At 38.2% G+C, this 16789-nt stretch overlaps 1 protein-coding gene across 1 annotated transcript; it reads left to right on the top strand.

The window, feature by feature from the left end:
* The first annotated feature begins 1554 nt into the window (after window positions 1–1554).
* On the top strand, window positions 1555–13899 carry LOC103178556 (prolyl hydroxylase EGLN3). Its single transcript, XM_007893377.2, has 5 exons — window positions 1555–1942; window positions 11294–11413; window positions 11835–11971; window positions 12591–12658; window positions 12749–13899. Exons 1-5 carry the CDS (start codon window positions 1604–1606, stop codon window positions 12778–12780), a joined length of 696 nt encoding a protein of 231 aa, XP_007891568.1. The 5' UTR covers window positions 1555–1603; the 3' UTR covers window positions 12781–13899.
* Window positions 13900–16789: the final 2890 nt, after the last annotated feature.

Below are 16789 nucleotides of genomic sequence, written 5' to 3'. Positions count from 1 at the left end.
GTCAGGAGGACGTCCCAAAGCGCTTCACAGAACACACTATAAAGTGGATTGACTGTATATTTGTGGGTGAACGCGGCAGCCAATTGCACACAGCAATGTCCCACAAACAGTCGTAGATTGAAAATGACCAATTTATTATTGTTTTTGGAGGGATTATTATTAGGCTCTGTGTGGAGTAAGGAAACTTGCCCAAGGTTTCGCCCTCTGCCTGGAATTGAACTCAGGTCTCTCGCTTGCAAAGCGAGTGCTCTAACCACTGAGCTCCACAAGTTGTTGTGAACCGGTAACGTGTCATGTTGTAACGTGAGTAGATGTTGCATATAACATTCTGACAAGTAATAGGACGATAGCCACTATCAGAAAATGTATGTGATTTCAATAGAATCATCTAAATACACTTGTAATAAATTACTTACTCTGTGTCATCAATGCAATGAGGACGCAACGTTTCTTGGAATACTTGTAACACCTGGAGAACACGTCATTAACTTAACGTATAATTAAGGTATACATTACATTAAGTTATAAACAAAGAATTAATTGCTTATACGAGCAGATGTCTAAGCGTGGGTGTGCGGCCGTTGATGTCATTGGTGTGATAAAATATAGGCATTTCTAAGTGAAGATCTGGAACAGTTTTTCCACATCCCAATTTGCACAACAGGTAGCATTTTAGCTTTTTGATAGCTATCCCTTATTTAATCGCAGAAGTTGGGGTTTTATTGCAAATTGATTACAGTGGTTACTCTTAAGACTTGTTCCGTGTCGCTCCCACGAGGGTTGGATGGTTTGTTTTTGACCGCGAGGGAGTGAAGTTGGGTTCATCGGGGACTCTTCTCCACGTGTTAACGTACAACTGAGCGGTGCAGCAGAATAACCAAACGACGGAAGGAAACCGGACGGGTTTATGACTTTGAAAGTTTACTGCAAACTTTGAAAGTAACAACACAGCGCTCGTACGTATGTGGGTTTAGACGGGAAAGGTCGGTTGTCAGATAACGATAACCGGGGGGTAGGGAGCGGTTTGAAAACCGCGGGAGGTGTGTGTGTGTGTTGTTAATATCGTGTGTTCCCCCCTTTTCCTAATCGGTTTGTATCTCCACCCGAGATACAAATCGATTTATTCTTGGAACGAGAGCGCAGAGCCGAACCTCCCGCACCCGCGAAGGTCCCGCACCGCGCGTACATGTGGTGCCGGGATTCCTCAATGGCGGCGGCTGTGGCCGCGCCCACCGGCACACACTGCACGTCGGCCCTGGCGGTGGGCGGTGGGGGTGTGTGTGTGTGTGTGGGGGGGGGGGGGGGTCTGGTCTGTTTGACTGGTGGTACCGCAGTCCGGAGTCAGACAGACACTGGAGACGGGGAGACCGCGCGAGGCCCTAAAATCAGCTGCGATACAAACACACACACACACACACACAGAGCACCTCCTCCCGAGCTGCGAGTTCACAACGTGAGGGGATCCCCACCGGAGCACTGCTGTGCTCTCAGCAGAAAGGCAGAAGCCGCCGCACGGCGTCGACCGTCCATTTGCGAATAACCGATTCCGGGTCCCTGGACGGGACGGGACGGGACGGGGGGTCCTGTTGTCGGGACATTAAAGATGTTTGTCGACCTTGAACGGATAGCACGAGAGCACGTGGTGCCGCGCCTGAGTGAATACGGTTGTTATTGCATCGACAACTTTTTGGGCAGTGCGGTGGGAGACTGCATTTACGGAGAAGCCTGTGATTTGCATTTTTCCGGACGTCTGCGGGATGGGCAGTTGTCCGGTCAGAGAAGAGGCGTTTCTAGAAGGCACCTGAGGGGCGATCAGATCGCTTGGGTCAGAGGGGCAGAGGATGGATGCAATGCCATCGGGATCCTCCTTTCGTTCCTCGATCGACTCGTAATGCTCTGCGGAGGGAAACTCGGACATTACAGCATAAAAGGCAGATCTCAGGTAAGTCAACTCCCACCACTTGTGCGTCCTCCTGCGGTTTTCCTTCGGCTTCTGCGACTTCGGGAGCGGATCCCCCACCGACGTCGCCCCCAAAACGGCGTGTGGTATCGATGCGGTTTTCTTCCTCGTGGCACAAGTTGTGCAACTGCTCGATTTTTTTAAAAAAAAAACGCAGTGATCAAACGACTTTTCTTTCGGAAAAAGGCAAAATTTTGAGTTCTGCGCCGCGGCTGTGATTTCACCGCGACTTTGGGTACCGCGGATTTAAACGGCCGCAAAACTTTGCTTTTGAGGTTCAACGACTGCAATTGAAAGATTCCTTTAAACTTCCTGCAACTCTGGTCGGTTCATGATTTAGATCTGATAATATTCACACAGGGCATCACACTGCCAGGTTTTGAGAACGAGTTGATCTATAACGGTGTAATTTGATATTCTTTACAAATAGTTTTGTTTATTTACAGTTGTTTTTCTTTGCTTTGCTTTGCTGACACCTCGGATTTGATAGCGAGTTAACACTACTGCGCAATTTTAAAAAGATAGTAATTGACAACTTGCCTTTGGAAGAAAAAGTTCTGATTCACAATGGCTTTAGATATTGTATATCTAAATGGACCAAAAACTTTGCTTTGAAGTTCCTTCACCATTCCTTTAAACTTCCTAAAGGATATGCAGCATTTTCTCTCTGGAGATTGTCCAGGATTAGAATTGGACAAACGTTTTCCCTATTTTCTAGGTATGTTACGTCGGAAAGAATTGTTGAATGAAGATTTTGAATATGTTCAATGAATATTAAAAGCAGATTTAATTAAATTTTCCCCACACTGATATATAACAGACTTGTAAAACGGTTGACCCTCCGTTGATTACCTCCTTCAAAAAAAGCCTATCCAGTTGTGAATAGAATTGAAGATAACAATTGTAGACTGAGATTAATAGGTATTCCTATTCCATGGGACATTGTGGTTCCTTTGTTGCTTGGGGTAAGGGGGAAAGAAAAGAATTGTCGTATGTGGAGAAAAGGAAGTCGAGAGTTTTTCCGTGATTATTTTTGGAGAGCAGCGAGAATCTGCAGAACCATTTCCCAGGAGATTGTGATGAGATGGAGTGCTCAATAAAGTAAGTTTTGAATGGCCGAAGAGACCTGCTGGGCTACATCCCCCTTTCACATTCCATAGTTTATGTAATTCAAAAAAAAAATTAATTTACGCAAAGTTTATAGTACTCTATATCTAGGTTAACCTATCCACGCTGGATTTCAGGACCATTGCTGTTCTGACTGACTGTTTGTCCAACGACAAGTTTCCTGCCTTTCGTGCCCTTTTAGAAACCGTATAGAATCACAGAAATGCACAAGACAGAGGAGGCTACTTGTCTCTTTTTTCGTCACCAAATCAAGAGTAATACTATTACTTTGCCTAGGTGCATGTCTTAAACCTCAAACTGAACTAAAACAACTTGCATTTATTTAGCGCCCTTCACATAGAATAATGTCTCAGAGGACTTCACAGTGATGCCCATGGGTGCTATGAAACAGATAGGCTTTAAAATAGGATTTGAAGATAGATAAGAAAGGTTGAGGTGGAGGGATAGAGTTCCAGATGTTGGGAGCATCATGACTGAGTTGGGCACCGTTGGATAAAGAAAATGGAAAGACCTCTATCCACATCAGTTTGGGGTATAGACCACTTGGTCAGAGAGACATGCTGTGTTCCAACCATTCTTCCAGACAACTAGAAGAGGTTTGAATAACATGTGTTTGTGCCACTTCATTACTGTACAATGGAGCAAATGATGGTTTATAATATATGTTACATTATTATCTTTGACTGATCCAGATTTTAAAAGGGATAAAGCATTCAACATATTAGGATTATTATATAGGATATATTATTATATTAAATAGGATTATTTTTTGTAGCCATGAAAAGGACGTAACTTGATAACCTAGATAGTGGAGTTTACATCAATACTACAATACTGTATTTCTATCTTGGATAATTCCAGGCAAAAAGCAGGGTCAAAACATGCTCTTGAATTCTTTGCTGATAATTGCACCTGTCTGTCCCACATACCACAAAATCTCCAAGACATCATGGACCATTGGGAGGTTAGGCAAAACAATATGCATTTACCAATTTGAAAAGAAAAATCAGTTTTGTACCAGCTATCCCTCATTAGTATTGCGGTCCAGGATTAAAAATCAACAAAATTCATTTGAATCCAGTGGAATATTTCAGTGTACCTTACAGTGATGCTATTGTACTTGTCTAGTTCTGCTTTTGGCAGATTAAGGAAACAAGTGTGGAATTAATATGACATCTGACCAAATAAATATGATTCGGTTGTGATTGGGTGGTGCCTCAGTTTGATCTTGTGAATCCATTGGCAATACAGGGTTAGCAGCAGCAAAGTCATGACCCGAGATTAGAAAACATTATTGTTAAAATGTCAACCGGCCTGTCCATGTGATGAGAATAACCGACTGAAGATGAACAAACATACAAACAAACAAGATCACAGACAAACAAGGTAACTGATACTTCAAAGTTATCTTGAAAACAAGACCTGGGAAGACTTCTTAAAATTTAAAGAGGATAATGGTACAATTGGGGGATTGTTTTCTATGGTTGTACTGGTATACTTGCTCTATAACTGGGAGTACTAATATACATTCCCCTATTATCTCTTGAAAACACTTTTGTATGATCATGAATAGATAAAACTGTCTATAATTGTATGACATAAATCTTTAGGAAGTGAGAAAAGTTTGAAAATTAATGAAAGGGTCTTTTAATATAATTGTACTCTTTAAATCACTGGGATTATTCTCTGCTTAGTAAATTCCCAGGAGCAGTAAATGATGAAATAGCAGACAACCTTCACATTTTCCATATTTTGCCTAGAAATTATGTAAGTACAAAGTCAACAAACTTTCTGTCTTATTCTGCAGAGTAACTTGTGCCGTTAGTTCTTAAAAAATGTTTAATATTACATCCATAGAGCCTCTGAAAATTAGTCCAAATAAAATCATTAAGTGTAATGAAAAGGCCAAATAAAGCAAAACCAAATGTTCTGTACAGACTGTTTAGCACAATCTGTGTTTTCAGTCTTACTTGTTTCAGGCTATTTTAGTAACATATTACACAGTTTAATATTGTCTGAATTCTCAAAAAAATATTTTAAGTTATGGTTATTCTTCAGACAATTAAGAGCTGTGTGCGTGACTGATATGTATGAACTGTATGTGATATTCACATGATGCTCACAGGAAGTCTAAAAGGAAATTGAAATGTTTAATCACTTTTAGTCCTCCCCCAAAACTTCCTACTGTAAAAGTCCATTAGGCAGGAAGGATGTAGTGCTAAAAGTTACAGAGCTCCCAGTTTTAGCTAACTAACTGTATGTTGTTTTTATTTAGGAAATGAAGTATTTCCAATTGCATCATTTAAAAGATGCGGTACATTGGGCATGAATTGTGGAGTGCTATTGATCAGAATCTTTTGCAAGTAGATTCTTGCAACAGTTCATCAGTGATGACAACCTGTAAAGTTATGTCGAGCTGGTATATTGTTAATATACTGGAACATTGATCACCAGTATTCGATTTTTCCTCTCGTTGTATTCTTCACGTCTCCCTTACTCAGCTCCCAGCTTTCTCTTCTGCTTGTTTTACTGACTCAGCTCTCAGCTGATGGGAGTAATTAACCATATCCTCTCAGTCTACAAGAAAGCTACCTATTTGTCTAAGTCTTCCTTTTTCATGAATCCCATTTTGTACCTCTTCCTCATGTCCCTTATGTTTTTATTTCTCGGGTATTTCTCCTGTTCTGTTTTGAATGATCCTATTGATACAGCCTCAACAGTCATTTTTGTTTATGAATTCCACCTTCTACCAACTATCTGAGTGAAGATGTTTTGTAACCTCTCCTACGAATTCTTATGCAAACAACTGAGATTGTGCATTAATTGTATCAATGCTGAAAATGTATACATTGGAATCAATTCAAATCTGAGCCCATAATATGCGGCCAATTCCAACATGCACAGAACTCCCCAATTTCCAGCAATATTGGTTTGTAGCAGATAAATATAAATCTGGTTTTCTACTCACAATTGCTCTACTGTTGGAAATTAACCCGAATAATTCCAGGAGAATAAAGAGGGCATAGATTATTTTTGAAGTTCGCAAAAATATTATTTTTTAACTGGAATGTGTCTTATTACAATAATTTAAAGCACTGCAACTTTTGCAAAAGGTTGGGTAACATGAAATTCAAGAGAAGAAACAGTTCCAACAAGATATAAATGTCCATGTGATAGAAACATGAATAATATCAGTAATTCATTAAAAAAATGAGTTTGGAACAAACTGAATCAGCCTTTTTGCAGTGCTCCCGAGATGTGATGCAGCATGAAGGGCACTGTATAAATGCAAGTTGTTGTTTTTCAATTTAATTTGTACCATAAATGATGTGTCAAGACACACAGCTTATTTTTAGTAATTGCAAATAGTGGAGCTGATGGTATCTTTAGAAGTTGAATTATAAACAAGAGTAAAAGTTTGTTTTGACTGCCTGCCCAAACGGAAGTAATGGAAAACCATTATTTTTTCCACATAACGTACAATATGTAAACATCACACCCTGAGAAAACAGAATAAATGAGTTGTTCTCGTGTCTGAATATTTTTCCTCTCTTTGAGTACGATCTCTTCATGGTGTGACAAAAGGAAAAAGAGGCAATTGTTTTTAAGTCAAATTGAATCCATAACAATAGAACGTGTTACTGTAACTTGTTTTTATACAGATTGTTTTTATACAGTAATGCTGTTTGTAAATGACTTCATTGACAGTACAAGCCTTCTGCTTAGTTTGGGTGAACTGTGATGAGAAGGAGAAACTCTTGTATTTATTTCAAGGCTATGAAATATACTATTTATATGAAATTACCCTACCCACATAGTCTGATGCATTGTTGTTTGAAATATACAAAGCAAAGTGCTTTGAGACATCTTGTAGATGTGATAATGTGCTGGAACAAATGCAAGGATTATTATTATTACTACTGCTTCAGCTAGCAAATATAGTGTATTTCATGTAGAATAAATATCTTGAAAGGCAAAACAATTCTAAAGTTGAAATCTTGATACTTAATTTTGAACCCCTGTATAACATTTTAAGACATTTAGTGGAATGGAATTTTCCCGCTTTCCAAGAATTGTATTCAAGTGAGTACAGGTAAATTGGACTTTTTTTTCCTAAACCATTTGACTTCCAAAACATGTACTGTAATGCCACATTCTTACTTCCCAAAAAGCTTCTACTCCACATTTTGTACTTTTCAGAAAGGCTGAAAGAGAAACGCCCATATACACAATTTGTGATGCATTCATCTGTCATCATCTTTTAAAAGCCCTTCATTGTTCTTAAACCTATTAATTAAATTGCCTGGGCTATTCATGTACTGTATCTGGAAACAACACATTCTAAGTTGCTTTTGTTTGTGTTTTCTCATGCTACTCATCCTTGCATTTGATATAGTGCCTTTCACTTTGATATAATGCTCTTCATGGGATTTGCTGTAAAGTGGAATGATTGTGTATTCTTAGGTGAATCTGGCAGCCAATTTTGCGCATGACAATGTCGCACAAATTTCCATGAAGTGTTAGATATCAAAAAGGTCACCCAGCATTCCGTTTAGGTAAAATCTGTTGAGCCAACTTTATTCAAACAAAAGTACCATTGAAGCGCGCTTATTTCAGCAGTCAACCATCAACGCCGCTAGACCGAGTGCTGTGAGTCCGGAACAGGGTTCTTTCTTAGTTGCTTCAGTTATTCAGGCTTTCGATCTTCCATCACCGTCTGTTGGCGCTGTTCCGGACTGCTTCCCACTTCTCTTTTTTGGCTACTATAGTCAGTCGCCTGACTTGCCATTACATCCCTTATTTACATATCCAATCACTTCGTATTTTACCTAGCCTTATTCGGTGGTTTGTCGACCAACCGCCTCATCCTTTCTAGGACCCCTCTACCCACTTCTGATACAGTCAGGTACTCAGGTTAATCAATCATTTGGCTTGGTGCCAGCCTGACTGAGTCTCCACGAGGTCTTCCCTTTTTCCTGTCTAAGATAGAGGATTGATCAGTTTAGGGCTGTATCTGGTGCTTGTTATTTTGTTATGTGGGATCATTAGTACATTCCTTTTAAGTGACTGGTTATTTCTTATCAGTATCCCGGGATGGTACCAAGGTCCTCTAGTTTAAGCAACTTGCTCATTAGTTGCTATTCTTGAGGGTTGCCTTCTGTCGCTTGGCAGACCCTGTCAGAATCTAGCGACTTATTGCTAAGTTGAGATCCTGTGTCGACCGGTACCTTGAACCGTTACCTCTGCGGACTTGTTGTCATTTACTGATAAGAGGTGACCCCCTGCCCTTTTCCAAAGCTGTCCTGTTATTCTTTCAAAAACAGAGAAAACCAGATATGTCCTATCCCATGACTGTCAGTACTTTCTCCATTCTACATTTGTTTAATGTTTATTATTATTAGACTACAATTTCTATAATCTAACAGAAGTAAATAGCTAATTTTTATTTGTAGGTTAGGCCACCTGGATAAACTCCCTTCTCTTTTTGAAAGTACTTCAATGTCCACCTACCTGAACAGGTAGATGGGACCCTGGTTTAATGTCTCACCTGAATGACGATACCCTCCCAACAATGCAGCACAATCCAGTGTTGCATTGGAGTAGATAGCCCTAGTCTAATGAGTTCCAAGTCTCGATGTGGGGCTTGGAACGCACAACCTTCTGAACCAGAGTTGAGTGTTGCTGACTACACTGGGTTGACAGCCACATCTCTATTTGTAACTCTTTTCTAATTACCCACATAGTCTCACAGACACACACACCAACCTTCACAGAATAGGGTATATGTGGAACATATTCCCAGCAAAAACAGTTGATGTTATGTTGATTATCTCCTTCAAAAGTTATTTGCTCAAGATTGTCCTAAGCTCAACCGGGGTACTTGTCATGTTCGCTCTTTGCTGAGAGTCGATGGCCATGGTGTCATTGAGTATTTGTTTGACATTAGGGATAAAATGAAAAAAAATCACTTTGGCTGATAAATTGGCTGATAATGGCTCAAGAACATTATTAGAAGATTTAGGAATAGGTACAAACTGAGGTTATGCTTTGATTAATACAATTCAGGTAGTGCGTGCATATAAATCTTTACCTAATAAATGCACAGATAGGGTCAAGTGGATGATGATAGTTTTATGTTGAGGAACAGACAAGATATTGTATACTTAAAAAGGATATTTTTGCAACTGAATCAGTGTTGATTACTGTATTTGATTGGAAGTAAAGTTCTGATCACTACTGTAAGCTGTATATACTAAACCACCCACCATACTAAAAACTCTTTATTTGTAGCTGGCTAGGCGAAACACACACACATACAAAAATTATAAAACCATCCTATTTTTGAGCTGGCATTTAGAAAACAATTGTTTGGATATCCTTCATTCGGAATGACATATTATACTTCCAAAAAGATTGGTGTAATTTAGAAGGATGTACAGTGGGATATTGTTGGCATGTTCAGGAAATGAACTGTTTCTAAAATTTATGATAAGACTCTGGAAAATTGATTAAAAACATGTGTGCGTACTCTGCGTATAGACTGGTTCGGGGAAAGAGGTGTGGAAAGTGGATATCTTTTTAATCCTAAAGGATGAGGCTTTTTAACAAAAAAACATTGAACTAATCTCATAATTTTCACTGTTTTGTTTGTTTGTACTACACTATCTACTGTGGCTTTGATTGTCGTGTTTGGTCGAACTGACTGATCACGCCTTGCACGTAGCACAGACATTAAACTATCATTCCGTTGGCAAGGAGCCAGATCTTACCAGAAGCAACTATTCCACTCCCAAATGTAACCCAATCACGAACAGGAAGAAAATATACAGTACAAACCTCATTTGTTCCTGATTCTGTTCCAAAGACATATCATAAGTACATTGAATTAAATAAAGATTTAAAGATGTGTGTTGCAATGGTGTTTTTAAAGGATTTGCTGCTAAGCAGTGTACAGACTGTCCTTAGGCTAAACGGGCTGCCATCCAATACTGATTACAGCTTGTTGTTAGGCTACAAAGTGCAGTTTCTCTGTTAAGAGTGAGGTTTGTTTACAATATTGATTTATAATTTATATAGGTTCTAATTCTAACCTAAGAAGGATAGTGGCTCAAAATGTATCTCTTGTACCTCTTGCTTTCCCCTCTCCACTCCCTTTGGCTCCCAACCCCAGCTTGGGTGCCCGCTAGCAGTATAAAGCGCTTTAAGACACTCCCGATACAAAAGGAGCTATAATAATGTAATAATAATAATAATCGTCGCATTTGATATCGCGCTTTTCACGTCGGATGGCCGTCCCAAAGCGCTTCACAGAACACACTGTAAAGTGAACTGACTGTATATTTGTGGGTGAACGCGGCAGCCAATTGCACACAGCAATGTCCCACAAACAGTCGTAGATTGAAAATGACCAATTTATTATTGTTTTTGGTTTTGGAGGGATTATTATTAGGCTCTGTGTGGAGTAAGGAAACTTGCCCAAGGTTTCGCCCTGCCTGGAATTGAACTCGGGTCTCTTGCTTGCAAAGCGAGTGCTCTAACCACTGAGCTACAGGACTTCAGGACTCAATAAACTCCAGGATACAAACTCCATATCTGATTAAAGATAGTTGTATTACCACTATTATAAATATGCTTGTATTTGATATTGTACCTTTCACTTTAGGACAACGTCTCACAGTATTTCATAGGATGTATGGTAAAGGGTAGTGAGTTATTTTGTAGGTGAATGCGGCAGTCAATTTGAGCCAGGCAGTGTTCTACAAACAGACACTTCATTTTATTCCTTGGGTGCAGTGGAGGCAAGTGGGATCTCCTTGGAACTGAGCAATCAGTCTGTCTCATCAGCAGGACCAAGATTATTTTGTTGCACCAATGAACCCTTGGTGGCTTTTTAAAATGGAAAACAATACTTCTGATTGAGAATTTATTCAATAATTTTACCTGAGCAACCATTTTTCTTCATGAATATTAGTTTGAGCATTTAAAAATTATTGCAAGTCTAACTTAGTAGCAAAATACAATTTAATAATAACCAAGTTGCTTACCCTGACAGCCAAAATCTGTTATTACCCACTTTGCCTCAGTAATTGTTCACCTTATTTCAAGTGAATTATGGATTACGGATTAATATTGAGAACAGTATGAAACTAATGACTTATTTCGACTGAAAATGAAGTAACCAGTATAATTTTGTTTTCTTCATAGGCTATGGTAGCTTGTTATCCAGGGAATGGAACAGGTTACGTTCGGCACGTTGACAACCCAACTGGTGATGGACGCTGTGTCACCTGCATTTATTATCTAAATAAAAACTGGAATGCAAAGGTATGTACCATTTCTTCCTCTTCAAGAGTTTTTTTTAGAGACTCATGCATTCATGGATTTACTATACTTGCATCTTTTTTGTGTATTTTAGTACAACAAAAACTTGCATTTATATAGCACCCTTCATGTGGGGTAGTTTCTCAGAGCAATGAACAACGGTGTGGAGCTTGACGCCAAGGCGGGCACAGAGCGGAGGGACATCATTTCACGTCAGAAGTACATCCCATGGAGCTGGATAGTCAAGAGTTTAATCTTAATTAGTTTTAGTCTGTGGTTACTTATCTTCAGAATAATGGCATTTATGGGAAATAGCAGCAAATGGTATATGGCAACATTTATCGCATTAAAATTCACTGCTTTCTCCTTCCACATCAGCTAATTCTTTAGTTATAGTAATACTTTGTAAATTACCCGTTTTCAGGTCGATGGTGGCGTTCTTCGAATATTTCCAGAAGGAAAGACCTACGTAGTGGATGTTGAGCCAATATTTGATAGACTGTTGTTATTCTGGTCTGATCGAAGAAATCCACATGAAGTACAACCAGCTTACTCCACTAGGTATTATCCGTGTTTGAATGGTTCAGAGCAGCTTGAGAGGATGCAGACCTTTATTTGTTTTTTTATTGCAATATTCTACTTCTTCTGAGAGTACTGACATATGGGTATAGATTTACTGACGTGACCGTTCTCCAGTATCTTGCCCAAGTGGTCATTTTTCATTTGTGAGCCTAGACATTGGGTCAAGCCCTTAACAGTTATAACCAAGCCCCTCCCTCAGATGACATTCCTATTCTTTTCAGCAGGAATCACTTGACAATCACGCAGAGGAACTGTGGCTAACCTTCCCTCCCTTCCCTTTAAGCAACTTCAGCTAATTCTTTACAGACTAGATCAAAGCAAGGACTTTTCTGATCTTATTTTACAGTTCTAAAGGAGCATTATAGAATCATAAAAATCTAGCTGATGTAAGTTAGGACCAGTGGATACTGGGAGATGGCTGTAGTTTTGCATACTGTCTGTGGGTAGGCCGCTATAATTTAAAATACATTTTATTTTATTTTGTTGAGAGGATAAGGGGAAAACTATAAAGGGCCACACTTGCTCATAGTAATTGAACTTATTAATATGGAAGGATGATTGATACTTTGATTCCTGAAGAATATTTTTTATTTTCTAGGTATGCCATAACTGTGTGGTACTTTGATGCAGAAGAGAGGGCTGAAGCCAGAAATAGATATCAAGCAGGTATACTCTATCCTTACTTAGACTGATATTATCCATAATGTTTTCAACCAGCTTCCGTTACTCATTTTTTCTTCATTTTTTCCCCTCTAGCTTCAGGGCAAGCTTCAAGTTTTACCCCATGACTGCAGGCATGTGGAACTTGACCAATCAGTTATGGCCTCTAAATGATGTACATCACATTAACTTTTCATCAGCTCCAAAGACAAATATCCATCCACAATAACCCCAATTTTGTGTTGTGTTCCTGAATGATAATTCTGTTTGTTACACTCTTGCTTGTCCACATTGTAGAGATGGTACTGGCTGCTGCTTAGCATTGTTTTCAGTGAACAATATTCAGCAGAATTGATCTGCAATCCCAGATTGTACAAAATAATATGCCGTCCTAGGTTATACTTTTATAGGTTATACTTGCGTAAAATCTGAATCAGTTTACATTTTTATAGCAAGTGTGATGAGATGTGTTAAATATTATGACCATTTAAAATAATTGGGTCTAATATTGCACTTTATAACCTTCCAGGTTAAAAATGACGAATTCCAACAGAACAGTTTGATTTCTTTTTTCTAATATTTAAATTAGTTAATTGGATATTCTATTTATGGCATTTGTTTTCTATCTTCCATCATTAAAGATGTTTAATCATCAGACTTATTGATTGTAATTAAGGGTATTTCTTCCACATTTCTGTACCATGTAAAAGTAACAGATATGCTAGCTTTATCAGATTTTTGTCTTTGTGATATTTATCTTGATAGGTCTAACCTATTGTATACATTGATCCTGCAAAACTCCCATTATTTCTTTTAATTGTTTTTACTAATCGCTTAACTGCATAGTGACTTATTTCAGTAAATCTATTTTTGTTGTACTTCAATGGCAAGGAATAGTCCCTCTGGTTTGTAAATATTTTCTGGTTAACTATATTAAACTTAACTGTTTAAGGGAGAAAGAATGCAAAATATTACAATGTGAGATCCTTTTATCACTGCCTTTTGCAGTAGAGTTACAATAAGAATTCTTGAAATAACTAAAACATGATATCGGTAACAAAAATACATGTTTACAGCTGGATGCCACATTGTATGCTGGTCAACAATTTGGCAATTCAGCAGTGGTTATCGATGAATATATCAGAAGTTGAGAGTTTGGCAACTTCAGAATAGTGTCTGTACAATTTGCTGTGTTCAGATAATAAAATGGTCCCAAGAATTGGGATTGACATACAGTTTTACACAAACATGTTTATGTATGTGCATTTTTTCCGTCTATTTTTCATCTATTTTCACATAATTAAATGAATTGAAGTTTCCATAGATTTTAGCATGAAATTGGAAGATAAGTAAATTCTTAACATTCCATTTATGCATCAGAAGGTCACTCCATTTTGAAATTCTTTTTGGTTCCCTATATCTAATTTCTTAAAAATTTATGTTGATTTTATACAGTGCTTATGTGCTGGGTAGTGCTTAGTTTATGATTTATCATAATACGAATTGATATGCAACAAAAACAGGTATGAGATATTCATCAAGATAAACTACCATTTTTGTCTGTATTACAATGAAGATTTGCACCAAACCCATATGATGTATTTTCATGGTTCTATTTATACTTGTCTCAATGCCATCACTACATCTAAATGGCTTATCCCATTCTGAACAGTAATCTCCACTGTAGACCTGTGATCTATTCTCCTTCTATGTGTAACCTTGAGACTTCATCCAGAATCATGGGGTTAGCTTCTATGCACCCGTTGACACCCCTCCACCACAACAGCATTCATATATATAGCTTATCTTATTCATAAGATAAGAACTTCTTATGTAAAATAATCTTGATTAACTTTGAGTTGAACAAAATAAAATGGATTTGAAAGTAAGTGAATGCGTATGTGAAGCAGAAGGGAATAGAGGGAGAGATTAGGAAGATTGGAGTAATAACACTTGCACTGACTAGTTAAGCCAAATGCACAGGTTTTGTGCAGTACAGCTTTATGTAATTTTATGAATGTTATTTAGGTGTTATCCTCAATTCCAGCACTGTAGCTGATCTGACTGCAAGCGTAGCATCAATTCCTGTATGAGTCACATTTCTGTGGCTAAATGCCAATAAGACTGAATCCATTATGTGTGTTTCTAACCAACACCTTCTGCGCCTTCTAATATGATTTCAATCAACCTTTCAGACTGCTCACTTAGCTTGAAACAGGTGTTTACGCAACTTTGGTGTTCCTGACTCGGCCATATTATGTTCATTGCCAAGATTGACATTTTCCTCTGCCAGAATGTTGTCTACATAACATCTCCCTCCAATGACTACTGAAACCCTTTGATTTTATCACTGTTCTCCTTGTCGAGTTCCTTCCCTCTCCAGAAGCTTAAACTCATTGATCCAGGAAAATGCAACGTGAGTTCTCTCCTGCATGAAGTTCTGCACACCTATTCCACAGCATCCTCGCTTGGCTCCATGGGCTCTCAGGACTTACGTGGAATTAAATGACCACAGCCCCATCTGACTCAAATAGATGATTAATCCATAACACTATCAGGATTATGCATAAAGAATGAGATGAATAAATTATTAGTATATTTATCCATGAGGGACAAGAGGAATGTTTAAATTTTAATTTAGCATGTCAACCCAAATCAGTCAGTCAAGCATTCATACGTGGACAAACTGTGTCAGGACTCAGACTCATACTCTGGGAGTCCTGCAGCTCAGTGGTTAGAGCACTCGCCTTGCAAGCGAGACACCTGGGTTCAATTCCAGGAAGGTGAAACATGGGTAAGTTTCCTTATTCCAAGTTTCCTTACTCCACACGCTTAATAATCTTCCAAAACAAAACAATAAATTGTTCATTTTCAATCCATGACTTTGTGGGACACTGCTGTGCGCAATTGGCTGTCTCGTTTCTCCCACAAATATACGGCCAATTCACTTTACAGCATATTCTGTGAAGCGCTTTGAGACGTCTAGAAGACGTGAAAAGCGCTATATCAAATGCAGGGATTATTATTATTATATTCTCCAGTGGGTGGTTCTGTCCTTTGGCTGAAATACACTGCAATCCCATCTGCCCTTCAGGTGCATGTTAAAGATCCCGAAAATGTTATTTGAAAAGAGATGGGAGTCTCTCCCAGTGTTCTGACCAACAAATTTCCAGATAAGTCATTCACATTATGGCTGTTTGCAGCATTTATGATTATTGAAAAACACAAATGCAGCTGCTAATGTGCACACAGCAATCACTAAACTTGACAACCTACATTTGAAGCACTTGTTGAGACTTTCAACATTATAAGTGCTATATCAAATGTGAGGATTATTATAAAACACTAAATATAAATTTATAAAATATTTTCTTCATATAAATGAAATCGAAACTGCACTTCATACAATTATGAGCATGGAGATCAAATACAGAATGAATTTCTACAAACCATGTTGCATTAGGTTTAAAACTGGATATTGTTTTTCAAATTCAGATGAATTGTCACCTCACAATTATATCAGACACATATCAATAGCCTTGCATAAATAGCTAAATCAAATAAATTGTGCTCTGTTCCTCACCATGTGAAGTGCCAAGTGCAAGCACAATGAATCCTTGTCATAATTACCTGGCAGATATTTGAGTTAACATTACAGCACTGCCAACCCCTAAGGTCATCCTTATAAACGAGGGGGCATCCATCATACTCAGAAACAACACAACAAATAATAATATGTCATGACTGGTGCAATGATGACTGCTCCAAAAGCTGCTAGGGTTACAGTACTACCAGCTCAAATTATGTCTCAAAATAAAATCACAATGGGCCATAACACATTCATTTCTTAATATTTACAAAAAGGTTGTATGTATACATAACATAATGGAGATCTATATAGTGTTTTATAACTTAAATACACATGAATTTTAACATTTTCTTTAGTGGAGCTGAAGAGCTAGCGTTGAGAACATCCTATTAAAATAACCTGTTTTACAAATGCCACAACTCCCTACAAAAACACTACTATCCAATACTCTGCTGGTTAACATTAATGGTTTCATCACTGGAGAATATGAGAATTTTTAAATTTTGATCTTTGATTTTGTCTTACACAGTTTTCTTTGCTAGTTATAC

Source organism: Callorhinchus milii, unplaced genomic scaffold (assembly GCF_018977255.1).
Source record: "Callorhinchus milii isolate IMCB2004 unplaced genomic scaffold, IMCB_Cmil_1.0 Scaffold9, whole genome shotgun sequence".
Taxonomy (NCBI): Eukaryota; Metazoa; Chordata; class Chondrichthyes; order Chimaeriformes; family Callorhinchidae; genus Callorhinchus; species Callorhinchus milii.
This window is presented reverse-complemented; position numbering and strand designations above follow the sequence as displayed.

Coding starts and splice junctions, on each gene's coding strand:
- LOC103178556 (XM_007893377.2), top strand. CDS start 1,604: ATGTTTGTCGACCTTGAACGGATAGCACGAGAGCACGTGGTGCCGCGC. Junction 1,943..11,293: donor GCATAAAAGGCAGATCTCAG/GTAAGTCAACTC, acceptor TTTTCTTCATAG/GCTATGGTAGCTTGTTATCC. Junction 12,659..12,748: donor CAGAAATAGATATCAAGCAG/GTATACTCTATC, acceptor TTTCCCCTCTAG/CTTCAGGGCAAGCTTCAAGT.